General features: G+C 41.5%; 1 protein-coding gene across 2 annotated transcripts in view; it reads left to right on the top strand.

Annotated features, from left to right (window-relative positions):
* Positions 1-15429, top strand: part of Tprg1 (tumor protein p63 regulated 1) — a 139762-nt gene extending 124333 nt beyond the window's left edge. For both annotated transcript variants that reach the window (XM_085685370.2, XM_085685371.2), the window contains 2 exons: positions 5765-5918; positions 15071-15429. In XM_085685370.2, the coding sequence (XP_085541496.2) occupies positions 5765-5918; positions 15071-15265 (349 nt within the window). In that variant the 3' untranslated portion in view covers positions 15266-15429. The remainder of the gene's footprint in view (positions 1-5764; positions 5919-15070) is intronic.
* The last annotated feature ends 4094 nt before the right edge of the window (positions 15430-19523 follow it).

The following is a 19523-nucleotide window of genomic DNA, read 5'->3' as shown; positions in this document are numbered from 1 at the left end:
TGCCTGATTTATAGATGGAACTTGGACAGAAGCTAAGGGTTCAAGATAGCAAATAAAATAGCTGTCAGTCAGACTGCAGGAGTTCCTGTAGGCTCTTACCAGGCCACCATAGCCCGTCTGAGGCTCCTTAGGACACTGCCGTCCTTCCGACGTCACCTCTTACCTTTCCTCCAGTAGCATCACCTACAGGATTTTGTGGTTATTCGTGCCAGTAAATGGTTAATCTCACAGAGCCCAAGGCCCTGGAGACTTCTGGGAGAGAGCCAGGTGAGCAAAGAGAGGAGATAAAGACAGCACCTGCCCATGGGCTTGGAACAGCCTAGGGACACAGAGAGAATGTAAACACATTCTGCAAATCTCATTGTCTGACTCCGTGCCAGCGTCTTTTGGGTTCTTGTCATGGAAAATATTTCATCTGAGGTCATTCAATGAGCAAGGGAGATTCTGAATACCCACCACGATGCCAGCTCGGCCCCTGCTTTTGTCCAGATTAAATAAGCAAGGGACTAACATTTCATGGGTCTAGAAGATCCGCCTTTCAACAATGAAAGCTGGAAGTTAGGAAAAAGGAGACAGGAAGAAAATAGGTTGTGCTGCTCTGAACTGCTCCCCCCCATCCCCGCCCTCCCGGCCTCCCTGTGTTTGCTCACCAGTTACTTACAAGCACACGCCCTGCGTTTAGAGTAAGAGTTAATATCTGTGCTTCCTCATAAATCTCCATTCAGCGCCTCAAGCTATGTTTTTAATTCTGTGGCGCAGCTTTGAGATTTGAGATGAGGGGAAAGGAGGGGCAGCTGACGAGGTAATAATGGCAGCTGCTAGTTCTCATTCTTGGGAGCAGTCTTTGGCTCACGCCTTAGCAGAGAATCTTGGGAGGCCAAGGTAGAAGAGCAGGAGTCAGGGAAGTTGACTGTGCTGACCTAGGCAAAATGATGCACGGCTTCGCCCCCAAAGAAGAAAAAAATCTGTGGAGTGGACAAGTGTTAAGCCAGAGAAGGCAGTGGTGTGGCACATTTCCAGGAGGGACAGGAGGCCTTCCTGAAAAGACTCAAGCCTGACTGAAGAGACGCTTCTCTCCATTCAACTCGGACTCACTTTTTGTGCTTAAAACATACTTCTTTCTCCACGCGCATAGTTCTCTGGCTCTTGTATGAGTAATTCCTTCATGATAAACGTGCTTCTTGCTTTGGTACTGTAGAAGGCAAACCTGGTTGGCTGTGGTGACTGAAAGCTGTGATTGCCTAGGGTTTCTTCCCAGCCAAGAACTGTATTTTAGACTTCTGAGTCACTGAGTAGAACAGATAATTAACGTGGCTCTGAAAGGAACTGAGGCCTTTGAAAATTCTAGCTCTTAGAGTGTGTGTGTGTGTGTGTGTATGTTTTTATGTGACTGAGTATATGTGTGTGTATGTATGTGAGTGTGGGTATGTGAGAGAGAGAGAGAGAGAGAGAGAGAGAGAGAGAGAGAGAGGGAGGGAGGGAGGGAGGGAGGGAGGGAGGGGGAGGGAGGGAGGGAGAGAGAGAGAGAGGGAGGGAGGGAGAGGGAGGGAGGGAGGGAGAGAGAGAGAGAGATAATAATGTGAAAACCATCGTGAAAAGTTCCTTCTAACTTAAGAAGTCTAGGATCATCACGAATATTTCACCAAGTTCTCTCCTGGGGAGAGTTGCTCTGTTTTGGCCTGTGTCTGTGAGACTTTGACGTCGGCCAGGAGCAAAGACCACAGCAAGTTTCTTACCATCAGAATCATGAAAATGAAGGCTAGATAAAGACATCACCTTTCTTATGCCTAGAACTGTGAAAATGCAGGCCAGATTCAGAGGGTAGAAAGGAGCAATAGAAGTGCCGGTGAGAATCTTTCATTGCTGCCAGTTTCTGTGTGTATGTGCCGGTCTGCAAAGATAAAATAGTGGCCACGCTGGCTCAGAGATCATCTGATTTGCTCCTGGAACATGGGGTCTGGGTTCCCTCTTTACTTACAATTGCACAAACAGAAATTGTTCTAATTAAGCAGTGGCACTGAAGACAGAACGGAGGCACAGGTTAGGTGATGACTTCCGGGCCGATTGTAGAGGTCCTCTTAACCCGACAGAACAGCTAAGGGGCTGCGTCTACTTCATCTAAAGAAAACCAGCTTGAAAGCTGGTTTAAGCTAGTCATGGGGAGGTCTGTCCTAAGAACTTAAGTTCCGGGAATCATAGACACTAAACATGACTTGAAAAGCAGACAGAGCACAAAGGAAATTACTCCTGGGCAGAGTCAGGTGGAGGAAGGAAAGGGGCTGATGACTTTGACAAGCACAGAACCTCCTGAGACTTCCTGTGTGCTGAAGGTTGTTCCCTCATGTTTGCTTTCATTCACTAGCAGTTCTTGATTTGTTGGCCTGATTAAGTCCATTCTTCATTTCCTATGTGTGTCAAGTTAGCTCCAAGCATACCATTGTCTAGATTGAACAGATTTAGAAATATCAAGCTTTGAATGTGTTAATTGGAAAATTTCATATATAGCATATACAATGTTTTTATCTATTCTTTTGAAGAAAGATTTATTTTATTTATATATGGGTATATCTGTGTGCAGGCATGTACATGTATGTGTTCAGGGGGAGGGGGTGCTGGAAGAGGGCATCAGATCATGTGGAGCTGTAGTTAGGTTCTGAACTCAGAACAGGTAGGTTCTGAGCTACCTGTTATGTGTGATGTGATTGAAGTTTTTATATCATTCCCAGTACTGACATAACTAAATGTCACAATAACTAAACCCCCAGTGACTGAAGAACGAATGTGGAGGTCATACAATTTTTATTGAATGTACAAACATATTCTGAAGGTTCAGTAGGATGAATAAATCAGATTCCAATTCAGACGACATTCAGAAAGGGAAATGTGACTGGCCACAATCATACTGACTGACATAGGACTATTGAACACTCATTCATTGCCCTTTGCTCTCTCCTTTATTAACTCACACTTGCATTAGTCTCTCTATGAGCATAGCTTACTGCAGTATTGTAACATGAGGGGGCCTGTTTGTTGGGGGTATTTGTCCTGCCCGGCCCCCCAGCTGTTTAGTCCCAGAGAAAAATCACACTGAGATCTCTATAAGTTATAATGCTGATTGGCCCATTAGGTCAGGCTACTTATTAGCTAACTCTTATATCTTGATTAACCCATTTTTCTGATCTATGTTAGCCATGTGGCTCAGTACCTTTTTCAGTGGGGCAGCTCACATCCTGCTGCTTCTGTGATCTGGGCAGGAGTGGGAGGAATCAACTTTCTCCTCCCCAGAATTCTCCTGCCCTCCTTGCATCATTTCCATTTCCTGTCTGGTTTTCCCACTTACACGTCCTGCCTGGCCAATCAGCATTTATTTAAAACATGATTGACAGAATACAGACAATTCTTCCGCACCACAGCATCAACTATTGCTGGCCATAGGTGTGCTTACTCACCACAATTATCCCAAAAACATTGAACAGAAGAGGAGTGGACCACAACTTTTATCAAAGTCTTATGCTACAGGGCCTGACAAGCCTCACCTCAGATGCCACCTATGGAGTGAATACTTAGTTTTATATTTTCCCTCCAACTTCTTAACAGCTCCTACTGTCCTGGAAAAGGCCATTGTCATGGTCAAAGCCATCAGATATTTAACAATAATATTCTCTTGAATTTTATGCTTGACTTTTATTCAAGTCCTTAAAGGAAAAAAAAATCAAGTCTACTTATTAGGGAGACTTTCTTGACAGATTTTTTTTATCCCTTTTGGAGAAAAAACCATTGTGCTTTGTGCAAAAATTGACATATGAAGCAGTAAATAATTCCATTGTGCAAGTTGTGTTAATTGGCTCAAGCCAGAATGCTCCAGAAATGAGCAAGCTTGTATTCATAAAGTTTGTGACTTATTGTCAGGACAGAGAAAGAAAAAACAAAACAAAAATACAAGAATATGACCAGAATCAATACAGAATCCAAGAAGGTGGGATTTGCAAAGGAAACTTCAGAGGTTTGCATCAGATTTTATTTTCCTTCCTTCCTTCCTTCCTTCCTTCCTTCCTTCCTTCCTTCCTTCCTTCCTTCCTTCCTTCCTTTCTCTTCCTCCTCCTCCTCTTCTTCTTCGGCAAAGGATTAAATAAAAACAAAACAGTACACACACACACACACACACACACACACACACACACACACACACGTTGAGTTTCACCTTTCAAACACAATCACCAAATACCTGAGAACTGGGCAGGCAGTGTTCCTTTGTTTCTTTCCTTTTGTAAGACTCAGCTTGGCATCAGCCATTGAGAGGCGGAGATGCGTGAGCATGTGGGAGACTGTTTACACTCATTTCTGAACGAATAAACATTCAGAAACCACATGCTATTCCCAAAGGAATCCTTCTTTAATACAGGAAGTGACAGCTTTGTGAAGGCACCACCACTAAGCTCTGGTTTTTCATTCTCAAAATCCTGGGATTGAATTTCTAGAAGAAATGAACTGAATGGATGCTTCATGGAGCTGCTGCTTAGAATTGCAGCCCACTTGGTTCTAAAGCTTATTGAATGCAGAGCACCTGGGTTTGGCTAGCCCTTCAGGCACCTTTCTGCATTCAGAGCCCCATGAAACCACAAACCCAAAATTCAGTTGGACACATTGAAAAGAAGATGCCAAATACATGCCGATTCTAGTCACGTAGCATTGCTCTTCTGCCATGGCTTCCTGCCTTCTATTCCTGTTTGACTTTCCCTTGCTTTGTATTTGTGTGTAACAGATGACCAGGCCTGGGTTCTGTTAGACAATGTCTTCCTTCTGGACATCAGGAGTCAGTAGTAGGGTTAGGGGTAGGAGCCAGCAGACTCTCTACACACATTGGTTTGTCTCTCACTGCACCTTCACCAGGTAAGCTTTGTGCAGGGAATAGAGGACCCGGAGATATGAAAGAGGAGTCACTGACTTAGGGAGCTGAGAGTTTTGAATGGTCCTCATCCCTCAAAAAGATCCTAGAGGTCCTATCATTTGTCAGATCTGATACTCTCTCCCAGGCAGTTCTTCTGCTTGCTGCTCTGTTTAAACACTGACTTCTCTTCGTGTCCTTTCCTCTCTCATTGAGACTACCTCCCATCCTTCCTACCTGCCATCATCAGAATGTCAGTGTGAGGCCAGCACCTGTATTTCCAGCTCTGGCGGTTGGCCTGAGTAGCAGGGTTACATTTTCATGTGGACTCTCAAAAACCTCTTGCAGCTACCCTGATTGAGAGCAAGCCCATCCTTCTACATCCTCCTTTCCTTAACAGTTTGATTTGAGATAAGCCACTCACATCAGTGGAAATAGACGGGCTAATGGGAGAGTTACAATCCTTTGCCACATTTTTCTTGTCGATTTGTCTATGTAGCCTAACTTTCTTGTTAGCCACCAACCTCCAAATAATGACATGGAGACTTTTTATTGATTATGGAAACTTGACCTTTAGCTTAGGCTTATTCCCAAGTAGATCTTATAATTTAAATTAACCTGTTTAATCTACCATCTGTCACATGTCTTTTACCTCTCTCCCACTCTGTTCACCCGACATGGTCCACGTCTTGCTGATGTCTAGATTCATCCCAGGTTCTTTTCTTTCTCTGGAAGTTCTGCCTATTCTCTCCTGCCTAGCTACTGGCCATTTTGCTCTTTATTAAATGAATCAGAAGACGCTTTTTATACAGTGTGATCAAATATCCTGCAAAGTATTTAACAGAAACGTTCAGTCTAATAAAAATCTGCTTCCTTTAGGAGACCAGGAGAAGGCCTTCGGATTTGCTGGGGGAGCCCCGAGGGACAGTCTCTATTGTCACGCTGGAATCCGTGGTCCACTGAGGTTCCTTATGCTACCTTCACTGAACACCCTATGAAATACGCTAATGAGAAGTTCCTTGAGATTTGCAAGGTAGATGGTACTTTGTCACATAATAGCTCTTTCGGTGAAGCTGTGTGCTTCTAGAACAAGCTCTGTCTTAAAAACGGTTAAGACTCAACCTGAAGTTGAGTCCCTAACAATTTAATGCCTCTTTAGACACTTGTATGTAGAGTATAGCTATTTCATAGACGACATGTATTATGTTTATGTAACCATAATGTGTCCCTTCCCTCTTGCTGTCATCTTTTAATGGAATATTATAGCAAATTAGAGTTCTTACATTGGCTAGTTATATTTATTGCAAGAGGATGCATGCGATGTTCTCTAGCTAGATTCATCTCGGTTGCCTTATTCTGGAAAGAAATATGGAATAGTGTGAAGTATGTTTCGTCATACTGGCTCTGTGGTCAGACTTTATGAAGTCATTTCTTTCCATGGGATAGTGTTGGTGGTCTCATCTCTAGAGCGAGTGTGGTGGATACTGCCCTTTCCTCTAATCTCACTAGATTGCTATTTAGACATGGATAGCATGTCTAGATGCTCCATACATCACAAAGCCATGGTGGTTCTTTATATGCCTTCATTTTTATCCTCTCAAGAAGACATGTAACTCTTTTGTGACAGAGATCGTCTCTTGTACTATTCTGTCACCGTTTCTGGTTAGCCTAGAGAGGGGCAGCTCCTTATGAATGGAAGCAATCATTAGTAGCTAATAAATCTTAAAATATTGAACCATCATTGGCTCAAAAGCAGCCTCCAATCAAGAAAGCATTCAAGCGCAACACTTCAAATGCTATAATTCAAACAACCAACGTGGCTTCCTATAACTTAAATAGGGTTAATCCCTTTATCATAGATGAAATGCTAAAGCTCAGAGACACTCCTCATAATTAGAAAGTGAACCACTTGGAGTTGAAGATTTGGTGACACATCAAACTATTTTCACAAAGCCAAATACACACATGAGTGTGTGCACATAGACTGAGACTTCTTTGTCTTTTCTGTCCTGTTTTAATGTTTTTCTTAACATTTGACCTTTACTTTAAAATATTAATACTTAATTTAGCATCAGTTCAAAACTTGACAGTTAGTGTCTGGATTCCCATTGATGGTGTATTAAAATTCTTGCTTTAATATATACATGTACCTATTTATGCAAGTAAATTTGTATGTTGTAAATAAACAACTGTAAATTGGCAAGTGCCCTTGAGGCAATGTGTCTGTGATTAGAAGCTAAATGGGGTCTTAATTCCCCCTAATGAACAGATAAATTGGCTTTGATACAGTCTACTCCCAGGAAAAGTTGGTGATCCTGCTGGGACTCATGCAGATGTCCCGAGAGGCTCACGGTTTCCTGGCTGACTCTGGCTCCAGATATTGCAGGCACTGAATTAGTTCTGGGATCATGTTGCTCCACTTCATGTGATACCGGTTTCACAATCCCCCAGCCAAGCCAGCAGCAGCAGCTCCTACGCTGATGCTTTACCACCTAAAGCCAGCAAAACAAAACCAAACAAAGTGAAAATCAAGACCAGCATCAGAACGCTCCCACCAAGCTGGGCTGTGAGAGCAGACTCGTGGAGGGGGTTGAAAGGCAGAGGGAGAATGTGTGCCAAGGTAAAGTGCCCAACTTCAGAGGTGGTACCTGCTTCCCTTATGTTCAAAAGTCCTTATTAGTAGCACACACAAGCCTCCATCATAGCCTCTGCCTCTTCAGTCCATACCCTCTCCAAACTCCCAGTTTTCATTGCTATTATTAGTTGCAATGGAAGACATTTATTAAGGTACCTGCTAATCCAGACTAAAATGTATAATAATGATATTTTCTCATGGGAGTTTCCTTTCTTTAAAGGAAAACCGTTTTTAATCATTAAAATGATACATTTTTTGTATTAATAGTTGAACTTCACTATTAGCCAATACAAATACTTAACTGACTTAGCTATTAGACGTGTCACTCCCCGGGACAAGCCTTCTCTTGTTCCTTGTACCGGATGCAGTAGGTACTTATTTCTGAATGGCCTTTGCTGGAAGAAGTTCAGAATGAATGATTAAGGACTACATTTTGTTGCCTACAGAGAAATGTGATGGTTTGATAGTACTTTGTTTTAGTCTCCTACATACAGATGCAATCAAATATTTTTTTTTTCAAAGAGCATGAAAGGTGAAATACTGGAGGGAGTTGGAATCATTGCCTAAGTATTTATGAATACAGTTAGGTGACCAGAGCACTATGCTTAGCACTAGGGCTTCTGGTGTGTGTGTGTGTGTGTGTGTGTGTGTGTGTGTATGAAGCATATGCATGCCCATGCAAATATTATAAATATTGGTTGGTTTCCAGTCAATCATATTACCTTATGGCTCTGTTAAATGTGTTGATTTTAGGGCATTTCCCCCTTTGTTTCTTTGTGTGAGTATATATAAGGTTGGCAGAATTTCTTACAGAGCAGAGTGGGAAGTTTCTTCAGTAGATGAGAATGAAACATTGATTAAAGGGGACATTGCATGGGACACAGTCTGGAGGGATGAATTTAGATCATGGCAAGAGAAATCATTGCATGATCATTTCTTATTAAATTATTAGTATAAGGTCTGTCTTCTTTATTCTTATTAAATTATTAGTATAAGGTCTGTCTTCTTTATCTCCTTCTCCTCTTCCTTCTCCTCCTTCCTTTCCCTTTCTGGCACCAGCCTGGAACTTTCATTTGCTAAAGTCAATTCTTATTCAAAGATCATCACAAATGAAGCTCTATCTGAGATGTGAGTTAGTCTTTGACTTAAGTCTCTGAGTCTTAGCTCCTTTTTGTTGGTGGCTTACATGCTATAATATTATATGTCATTAGCACCGTTTCCGGGACTGAGTCTGACTACAGCCCTGCTGTGCTACCACAGAAGGGGAGATTTGAAGCGGGATCCTTTGCTGAATCTTATGTGAATGTTTTCATGCAATGAAATTTTTAAATCGTTGAGATGTTTTCCATTTTTCTTATTAATAAAATAGAGGAACCTTGGAGACATGCATAACTTAATCAAAGTCAAGAAGCAATTCAACTCAATGTTGCAAATGTTGTATCTCCGGGGAGAGGAACTGAAAGGTTGAGGTACACATAGACAAGCTGTTCAAATTACTTACAAGCTAATGAGTCAGTCTATTCTTATTTTTTTTTTTTAAAAAAAAAACAAACCTCAAGCCATTCTTTCCCGGCATATTTCTTTTAGAATCTCTTCATTTGCTGAGCGTTTTCTGGCATCCACAGAGTACAGGTATAGTTGTCATTAAGGAAGCAAATACAAATGAGATAATATCTGAGTCACTTGCAAGGTAGGGTTTGACAGAAGCAGCAAGGAAATGTTCAAAGATTTAAAATGGAAACCAATGGACTAGAATGGAAGTTTGCTTCCAGTGACCAAAACAAAAAAAAAATGGAGGTTGGTAAGGGTGTCCGTAATGCCCATGAAGAGAAAGAGTTGTTTATCTGGTGGTAATCTTATATAGGTCCCCAATAGGAATATATAATGGTGTAGATAACAGCTGTAAGAGCCCAGGGAAGTTGGGGTGATAGTAGTAGGGAGTAAGGAAATTTCAAATTTCTCAGCAGAAAGTTACTAAAACACATGACCGATAAGATTAAGAACACGGCAGAGAAGTTGGCTGAGGTAGTTACTGGGTGGTTAGATGGTGATTACATGAATTTGAATGGTGATAACCAAGAATGTGAGGGGTTAGAGTAGTTTATGAGATATTGTATTTGAACCACCCATGAATAGTTAGACAGTTAGAACTTTATGATTTGCCGTAGAGAAAGTTGGATTGGAGATAGACAATTCAGATTAGGTGACATTGGTTAGGTGTAACTAAGGAAGTCCATGAGAGCCTGGAATGAAGGATCACAACTGTTCATTTGGGGAATATTCACAATAAGAAAGCTGCTGCGGTCCTCTGCTCTGTTGGATCTGGGAACTGCATACAGTAACTCAGACCACCAGCCAGGAGAGCACGCTTGCTTTGCGTGTGTGCTCATCAGTCCACAGGCAGTATCTCAGACCAAGTCCTAGTGGTGCTGGTACCCAAGAGGCTATTGGCTGAATGAATTCCCACAACACCTCCCTATTTTGTCCAAATAAGAGGGCACTAAATCTAAAACAAAACAGTATACAGTAAGAACAAATATCAAGTATTGTCCAGGAGAAAAAGGTAAAAACTTACACAAAAAATAGAACTACCACCAACATGAGCAACATCAAGCAAGAAACATGCTAAATGTCCAGTCTAAGGTAAATAGCAAAGTAACATAGACTACTTAATAGTCGAGGAAAGCGGCAGCTTTCTTATTATGAGTTTTCCCCAAATCAACAATTGTTATTCTGTTTTCCGGGTCCTCATGGATGTCCTTAATTATGTCTACATCATTGTATCAAGGCTGAGTTACTAAGGTAGTATAGGAAGGTACTTGAGAGAGAAGTGTTAATATACACAGGTGTTCAAATTCAAGTTTATACTATCTGTAAACATTACCTATTAATGATAGATCGATTCATTAGCTTGTAAGTCATTTGAACTATGTGTAACTCAGCTTTTATGTTTCTATCATGTGATGTAAAAATGTGATACCTCCCGTTACCCATCAGAAGTGTAGGTCATGTCCACGTTGTGCAAACACGGGGCTCAAACAGCTTCTCTCCAGAAGTCTGCCTTACCTGTCCACCTTGAAATCTTTTCAAATCTGCATACATGCCATGTTCTACTCACAATGCACAACTGTGGAAATGAAGGATACTAGGTTATGTTGCATTTAAGGTACTTGCCTAGCACATAAAGATAATTTTACGTATTATATGCTTTTTACTTTGTCTTTATTGCTTATAGCATGAGTGATATTGTCATGTAAATTCACTAACAAAACATCTAAGATAGGAGTAAATATCTTCATTTTAAAAGTCAAGACACTTAAACACAGGGATTAAGTAAACGAGCTAAGACTATACAATGATAAATATACACCCACATCTTAGCAGTTACTAATATTCATGTAACTAGGTATAAGCCTAAAGGACTTCTTTGTTGTATGTATGTGATTCTCTCTCTCTCTCTCTCTCTCTCTCTCTCTCTCTCTCAGTCTGTGTGTGTGTGTGTGTGTGTGTGTGTGTGTGTGTGTGTGTGTAGTTTTCAGAAGGGAGAGCTGGAGTGGATAGGATGAAATTGAAAGACAGAATGAGTGGAAACTTCTTGTGTAGAAAAGAAACTTTAGTCTCATTATCTTTTTGTGTCTCTGTACACTTTAAATTACCCACAGTTACAGGGTCTGTACAAAGCAACTGATAATTCCCGAGAAAATGTGTACCGATGACACACATACTGGCCAGCATTGTAACTTGTCAAGTGGTTTCATATCTTCAGCATTGAACGAGGGTTTGTTTCTCATCTACAGAGAAAGGTTGAAACCTGTGGCCCCAAGGCTAGGAAAACCTACCGAGCTAAGGAATGTGGGCCTGCAGGCATGAAACCTGGTCTCTCTGCCCAGTATAAACAGGAAGCGAGTGATGGTTGTAATAAAGAAAACTGAGATTCTAGGCGGGAGTTGCTGGCAGACAACACCTGAAGCAACCAGGGGCCCAGGCACTCAGCTGGTAAATAATGGCTGTGAAGTCAAGAATACTGCACCTCCTCCTCCATGAACACTGCTGTGCTCCCCCCAACCAACACATGGCCCCTGTGTAACTGGAGTTGTTAAAACTTGACCCTATGTTTTTTGAGACAGAAATAAAAGCGGGAGACAGAGGTGGGTGTATAAAAGCTTTTAGACAAAAGTATGTGGCCGGTGGCATTCATATCAGATGACACAGCGCTCCTGTCACACAGATTGAGTTCAGGTGCTTGAAATGCTCAAGAGCCAGCTTGGGGACATGGCCTTTTGTCTGCCACTCCTTTAAGGAGCAGCTTGTCTCTGTAAGCACGCCGACCCCCTTTGAGAGTGTTCCAGACATGGCTGGGAATGAAGTGTATCCAATGAAACGCAATGTGTTGAGTATGAAATAGTGTCAATATTTTCTTTCCAGCCCTTAGATTCTGAGACCACAGGGGATTCTCAAGAAGTGACGGTTACAATGAGAGCTGAAGTAGTGTTCAGTAATCCTGTTGGACAAATACTAACCTCTGACAAGGCATCATATTAGTGCAGATGGCCTTGGCAAAGGGAAAGGCTGAGATTGTGTTTTACCTTCTAGGAGGCGGTGGTTTCTTGACGATGATGGTGATGATGATGATGGTGATGATGATGATGATGATGATGATGATGATGGAGCTAATGATTTTGTTTGTAAGAAACAAACTTATTAATGCTTTTTACATTGATTCTGAATACCAGCCTTATCTCATTGCTCACCCTGGCTCCTACTGCTTTATTTGAGCATCTCACCATTGCCAATCTCTCTCACTTGTTTTACCTATGAATTTGATATTATCAGTACACCCATTTTTAGGGATAGAGAATATGAAACTCAGGAAGGCTTAATAATTTACCCAAGGGCACACAGCCGGTGAGTACCTTGTTGACAACTTAACATGTATTTAATCCCAGTACTTAATGCTACTTGTATTATGAAGGGAGGCATTTTAGAGAGCTAGGGTCTTGGTACACAGTCCAGGCTGGAACCGAACTTTTCATCCTCCTGTCCTGTGTCTCCCGAGTATTGGGATTGCAGACACGTACCACCCTACATCTTAGAAGGTGGCGGTTTAGATTGCCAACGGATATTTAGTTATGTCTCCTTTTGATTGTCCCAAAGTTCGAGAGTCAAGGCAAAATAAGACATTTTGAGCAAAGGAAGCATGACCCAAAACTACAAACTGCAAAGCTAAATGCAATGTTCTTAGATAATGACTAAGAATATGTGGAATTTAAAGTGTGTGTGTGTGTGTGTGTGTGTGTGTGTGTGTGTGTGTCTAGAGGGGAGAGGATGGGAGTGGACATTTGAATGAGTAAAGACTTTTGTGTAGCAGAAATCCTAGAGGTACCAGAGGGACAGATACACAGAGCATGCTGTGTTCTCAGACTGTAAAAGGTATTCTCCCCCATAGTAAAACTATATTTGATTCCCAAATAGTGATAGCCTCGTGATGGCTTAACATGTAAAAGTCACACTTGCCCCTCTGCTTAGAAAACTTGTTAATATATTGGAGTGGAGATATTAATGAAATGAAAGAGAAGATGATGATGATGATGATTTTAAACTATTTATTTTTATTTTATGTGCATGACTGTTTTGTTTACATACCATGGTGCTGTTGGAGGCCAGAAAGGAGTGTTGGATTCTCTGCAACTGGAAAGTTACAGATGGTTGTGAGCCACCCTGTGGGTGCTGGGAGCTCAACCCAGGTACTCTGCAAGGACAGCAAGTACTCCTGACTTCTGAGACAGCTCTTCAGTCGCAGAAGAAAAGAACGGTTTTAGTAGGCTACATAGGGAGGCATTATGGAAGTGGAAGTCTTGAACTTGGCTTTGAAAATGGAAAGGAAAATGAAACAGAAAACATTTTAAATTGAATAATGGCCTGAACAAGTTAGGTAGCAGTTTAACAATTTTAATTACTATTAATCTCTTTTTAAAGGAAAGCATGACTCTAAGTACAATGAAAAGAATAAAGCTATTCCATTGGGTTGCGCGCAGGGATTGAAGGAGATTACCTGCTTGGATTACATTTTCTTTTACAATGCTGTCTCCAGCCCAAAGGAACCTGTTAAAGCAACATTATTAATAATAGCACCTATTTGCTTTCCCAAACAGTGGTTTGTAGCTGTGGTATAAGTTACACGGGTTAATGTAGCTCTCATCTCTCATCAAAGACGCTTCCTTGTGGAACAGATGGAGACTTTTCCAGAGATTCACACCTGGCCAAAACGGAGAGACTAAGGGTCCCTGGAATGCCCAACCCTAGTTCATACATCTGCAACACAACCCCCACACCTAGGGTTCAGGTAACTTTGAGAAGAGGATCAAAAGTCTGGAAGAACCAGAGGACCAGGATGTCTGGTTATAGCTGGCGTCTTTTAAACATGATGGGAAATTTTCAACAATATGGTTTTCCTAACAAGACCTGTATGATAGCAGTTGACATCCTGGCAGGGATAGGGGGAAATTTATAAGGTCTTTCCTCTTTTTGAAGGAGTAGACAAGTGGCCAATGGCTGGAGAGAGAGGGAGAATCAGTTTCCTCCAGGGCCAAGCTCCCACATAGGGTTGTCTAATGTCAAACGGTCAGCCTTGTACACGCATACAATATATATATATATATATACATACATACATACATATATATGTATGTATATATATATACTGATAAATGGACTTGATTAAAAGGGTGCATATATATGTACATACATGGGCTGTGTGTGTAACAATAATAATTAAAGAGGAGGTCATTAATTAGGAAGGAAAGAGGAAGCAAGAGAGGAGTCTGGAGGCTTTGGGGAACTGGAAGGAAATAGATACAATCTTCATGTCTGTCGTCCTCTAAAAATTAAGAAAACCAGAAACAAAAGGTCCACACTGTCACTCAAGTATTGTGCTTAAGGAACATGGTTTGGAATTACAACATTCAGTATTTTCTCTGTCTGTGCCTTTGTGGTAATGAGAAGCATGGATGTTTCCTGACGATTTCCATGTGGCAGGAAGGAGGCTGAGCTGGAAGACATAGTGCCCATCTCTAGGCCTTTTCTGACTTGCTGAACCTCATTTATACCCATGGAAATTCTGCAAAAAAAAAAAAAAGACCTTAGGGTCTGCATTTGACATCGTTCTTCATAGGCATTTCTGTCCCTCTTTCTGTCTGGTATAATGATCTTTGCTTTCCCACAGCAGATGTGCTTTGTAGACTGCAGCATAGTCACTTGTCTTTGAGGGCAGCAGATGTTCATATTTGGCCTTCAGCATCCAGCAGTGTCCAACAAGTGTCTAATTCATAACAAACGATGGGCAAATATTGATTAAGTTGATTCCTTGCTGTTCTACAAGTTATGACTAATAGAAAACAAATAAAACAGATAATTTTACTATGTGCATTCTTTATTGGCTGAGTACTATATTAAAAGTTAAACAAAAGCATTCCCAACTGAGGCTGACTGAGTGGAAATGTTCAGAAGCGTCTTGGAGTCACTAAATTTATGCTTCTCCTTTTGTTCTTCAGTTGTCTGGATTCACATCCAAGCTCATCCCAGCTATTGAGAAGGCTCACAAGAATTCTGCTGGGTCTGGAAGAGAAGAGGAACTGATGGTGTTAACCCAACCCATTCTGATTGAGACCTACGCGGGGCTCATGTCATTCATTGGGAACCGAAACAAACTTGGCTATTCCCTTGCTCGGGGGAGTATCGGCTTTTGAGACTCTTTGTAACAAAGTACATCATCTGTAGATAACCTATGTGTTTAAATTCCCTATATTGCTTGGATTCCAATAGTTACTTTCAAGCAATATTTAAAAGGCTGATTTGCTAGTGTTTTAGGAAGCTAAAAGCTTGATTAAACTGGTAGACATTTGAAGCCTCATATGAGAGAAGTCAAATTTCTGTAAAACCTGACTAGACACTTCTAGAGCTCATGAAATGTTATATAACTTTAAAATGTTAATGTAATTTAAAATCTCTGGGTAGAATCCATGATGTAACTTAATTTTAAATCTGCTAAAGTTTAAATTTTTGTCTTTCTCTTCCTCGCATCCACGGGCACTTTGAACAGTTTAGTGTTCAGCCCCTGAACCGTTTCATTCTCACGAGGCTCTCACTGGTTCCCCTATTGTAGCTGCCATTATGAGGACATTTTCATCCACAGTTGTATTTCTCATATTTCTCCCAAGGCTCAGAATACACCCTATATCTTCCACTCATCCGTGCGTCAGCCTTTCTGGTGCTGCCTTACATTAATCACTTCCCAAATCCAGAACATTTTGTTTCTTTTATATAATCCACTCCTCAAACCTACCGATTTCAACTGGCTTGAAATCTAAGTCAAATGCATTCCATAATAAAACATGGATATGTGGCATAACCTTGTATCCAAACTTAAAATACCTTCTCCTAAGACTATATGTATAACTCAATAGCATAGTGCTTTCCCAAATTGTAGAAAGCCTTGAACTTGATTCTTAGCATTGACGAGAAAAAGATGAATGAAACATCAAAAACCACCCACAGCCTCCTTCTCAATTCCATCGTTCACCGACAGTGTTGGATCAGGTTTTCAATTGTTAACATGGTCTCTTAATTAGGAGCTCCACTCCAAGGCTTTTTCAATTAGGCCTTCACCTCCTGTCAGTTTCTAAAGCACAATTTGATCATAACACTGTCCGTCAATCCTGGCCAACAGCTCATTCTACTTGCAGCATTATTTTCAAGTATTCATTTTAACGACGTCTCCTCTTCCAAGGACATCTTTTGTGGAATGTCAGCATAGGACACAGAAGAAGCAAGAGCCCCAGGGTTAGAGTGAGGTTGGGACTGGCTTTCTCCTCTACCAGGTTCACTATCTCAAAGGATTTGGGGGGCATGATTTCAAAATACTGTCTTCGTTAATTTAATCCCCATCTCTTTTTCCTTCTATTTCTTCTGGTGTTCTCCTGACTTATCTCTGACTTTGAACAAATTGCGACAGTATTTCATTTCTTTTGGTTTCTTCCTTTAAAAAAATTAAACCTTGCATTTAACTTAGCTTGGAAGCTCTGAATGCCAATCAGTATAAACATCACAAGAAGCCCTTTGCCTCTCCTGAGACCCGAAGTCGAGACACTTACCTCGATGCTAAGGTTGAAAGTTCCAGCTATTTTATTCTTTGGCTCCTCTGAAGTTTACTTTTACACTGTTTCCTTTTTTTTTTTTAAGAAAGCTTTTTTTTCCTCAGATTCAAAGACTTGGGAGCAGGCAGTTATCAGTCTGGTACACACATTCCAAACCAGAACCTGAAGAGCCCTTATTTTATTTTGTTTACTTCCATTACTATTTTGTTCCTTCCTTCATCTTTCTTTGTCACACCTCCCTCTTCCCCCCATGATGGCAAATATTGTTCAAGTCCCTAAGGCAAGGAACTTCTATTGAGACGGGGAGAGGAAATGTTGCAATCCTTAGCTGTCCTGTCAACAGTAGTGGAATGAAAAGTCATTCAATTGCTCTGGCAGTGCTTCTGAGGCAGACATTATTGGCAAATTATTTTCATATTGTGGCCTGAAAATTCCCATATGCCTCCAGGTAGTGGCTTTACTGGCAGAAGCCTCTGAAATGCCCAGCTTTTTCTCTTGAGTTACCATTTAAGGATTTTCCTGATGATGGGTTGCCCCATGCATGTCTGTCCCACGTGTAAAGCTCAGTCAGACACTCCCAAGTGACTTTCTAATAGGACACAGTATAGCGCCCTTAGCAGAAGCTACCCAAAATGGAGGAGAGGAGGGGGAGACTGGTAAATTCAGAGAGCTGGTATTTGTGTTTTGTATGATGAAGAGTGAGCACAGAACTTCCCTGCAAACTCTCTCTAGTGATATCTGTACAAGACATTGACTAATTAGTAAATCAGCTCCCCAAAGCAGGGTTATTCACTAAGTGAGGACTCAGGAATTTGAGTAGCAGTTCATGGTAAGAAAGAAAGTCTTTCCAGTGTCAAATATCCAAAGATTGAAGGGCTACTTCTTAAAGTGTGGAGCCGCGACTGACCTGATATAAAGATAACTAGCGACCATGTACACTGGGAATGGTTTGTGTAGTATAGTATCCGAGAAGTCGATACAATTCCTTGAGGCCATTGGCCTGTTATTCTCTAAACAACTGTTGCTAAGCATTCAGATAACTAGAGACCTGTTTTGGAAAGAACCGAATTAGTCCTGTGAGCTCCTGAAAAATTACTTTAACTTTCCTAATGCTTAATTTTCTAATATCTAATATTCACATCTAATAATGGGGACACTTTATACGCTTATTTCCCAGATGTGGCGCCTCAGTGAGATGATGTCAGACCCTCTCCCTGACACAGAAAACACTGAGTTCCTGCCTCTATGAAGTGACTTCTGCCAAAGACCATGGGCATCATCCACAATAACTCAATTCAGTTCTCAACATGAATTATTTCTTTGTCACACGAAGCTCCTCTTATTTAATGCTTGGTGTTCGCACTGGGTTCTTTGTCCTTATGCTCACCTGAGAGCCACAAACCAGGGGAGCCACGTGTGCGCCTCGGCTTTTTCCTGTCATCCCTCTGCCATCTGAAACCTTCCCTAGCACTTCCCTAGGGCAGTTATCAATCTAAGTTGAAACTGGATGGGACACGAGAACCTTAGCGCGAAAACATCACCGCAGACCTGTGGTGCTTGGTGAGTTTTTCATCTGATCTTTGTTTCTTTCACTTTTCCCCAGTGCAAGATTTCTAATAAGGCTTCCTTTGGAATCTACTTGAATTTCCAACAAGGGAGCCCTCACAGTCTTCTGATGCATCTCAGAGAAAAAAAAAAATCTCCTACTATTGACACAGAACAAGTCGTGTTTACTTACCAGGTTTGTTTTTTTTTTTTCAATTTAAAAACATGCTGTCTGGTGTAGAGTAGTTTGACTCTGCATGCCAGAATGGGGGCATTTGGGACCAGAAGTAAGGTTGCCACGTACCTTAATTTGTGTGAAGGGCTGGTAATGCCTGACTTCCCAGGGGTCTGCCGGATGCTTTGGTGTCCGAACATGTGCCCATCTTGTAACACAGAAAGGAGAAACTAGCTTATGTGTTTCAGATCCTTGGCCTTGAGTCCCAGTTTCGTGGTCCCTTTGTTGAAATATTACTCAAGTAGTTGCTTTCCAGAGCCCTGGGGCTAAGGAAGGATAGAAACCTGCCAAACCAATGCTTTCATTTCACGGAACATGAAGCATAGGCCTAGAAACTAGAAAACATGCTTTAAAAAAGACAGTAAATTCTTGGCAACTTTGGAATGACACTAAATTTTCCCATTCCTTTCTTTGACCCACTGAGTGGCTCTGTCCGATATAGCACTTCTATTCCCAGGGACAATTTCATTGTGATCCTCGTATCATACAGCGGGGTTAATTCAAAAGCAAGAAAACAATAGACCACAGTGGTTTAGGGGGGATTTCCAGAAATTGCCTTTATTTTCTTAAAGGCTAAGGTCACTCATGGAACACTCTGATTTCCTATCTGATCAAAAAACGCCCAAACAAATCTGCGGAAGCCAGCGGAGCCAGAAGATGTTTTGTAAGGTAGCTTTACCCCAACCTGGCATTCCATAGGGCAGCAGAGAGAGGGCAAAGGTATTAAATTTAGGCTTAAAAGCTCCTTGGAAATTCTTTGCAGACAAGAGACCATGCTGGAGAAAAGAAGATGACTTATGCCAACGGGAAGAAAGAGAGAGGCTAATGCCTGTGGTTTTCAAATGTTAAGAACACCACCACCACACACACACATACACACACACACAAAAGCCCAAGTATTTGCACAGGGATGAATGCTCACTGGCGTTTGGCCAACAATTAGACAAGGGCTTGTGCCCACATCCTGTAGCTGTGGTTTAGGGACGCTGCTCATGAGTGACTTCTTATGCTCAGTGACAGGAAACTTTAGTCACCCGTGTGTAAACTCACCTTTGGACTGCACCTCCCACA

This window comes from Myodes glareolus, chromosome 2 (genome assembly GCF_982192425.1).
Source record: "Myodes glareolus chromosome 2, mMyoGla1.1, whole genome shotgun sequence".
Taxonomy (NCBI): Eukaryota; Metazoa; Chordata; class Mammalia; order Rodentia; family Cricetidae; genus Myodes; species Myodes glareolus.
The sequence above is the reverse complement of the archived record's forward strand: the minus strand, read 5'-3'. Positions and strand labels throughout refer to the sequence as shown.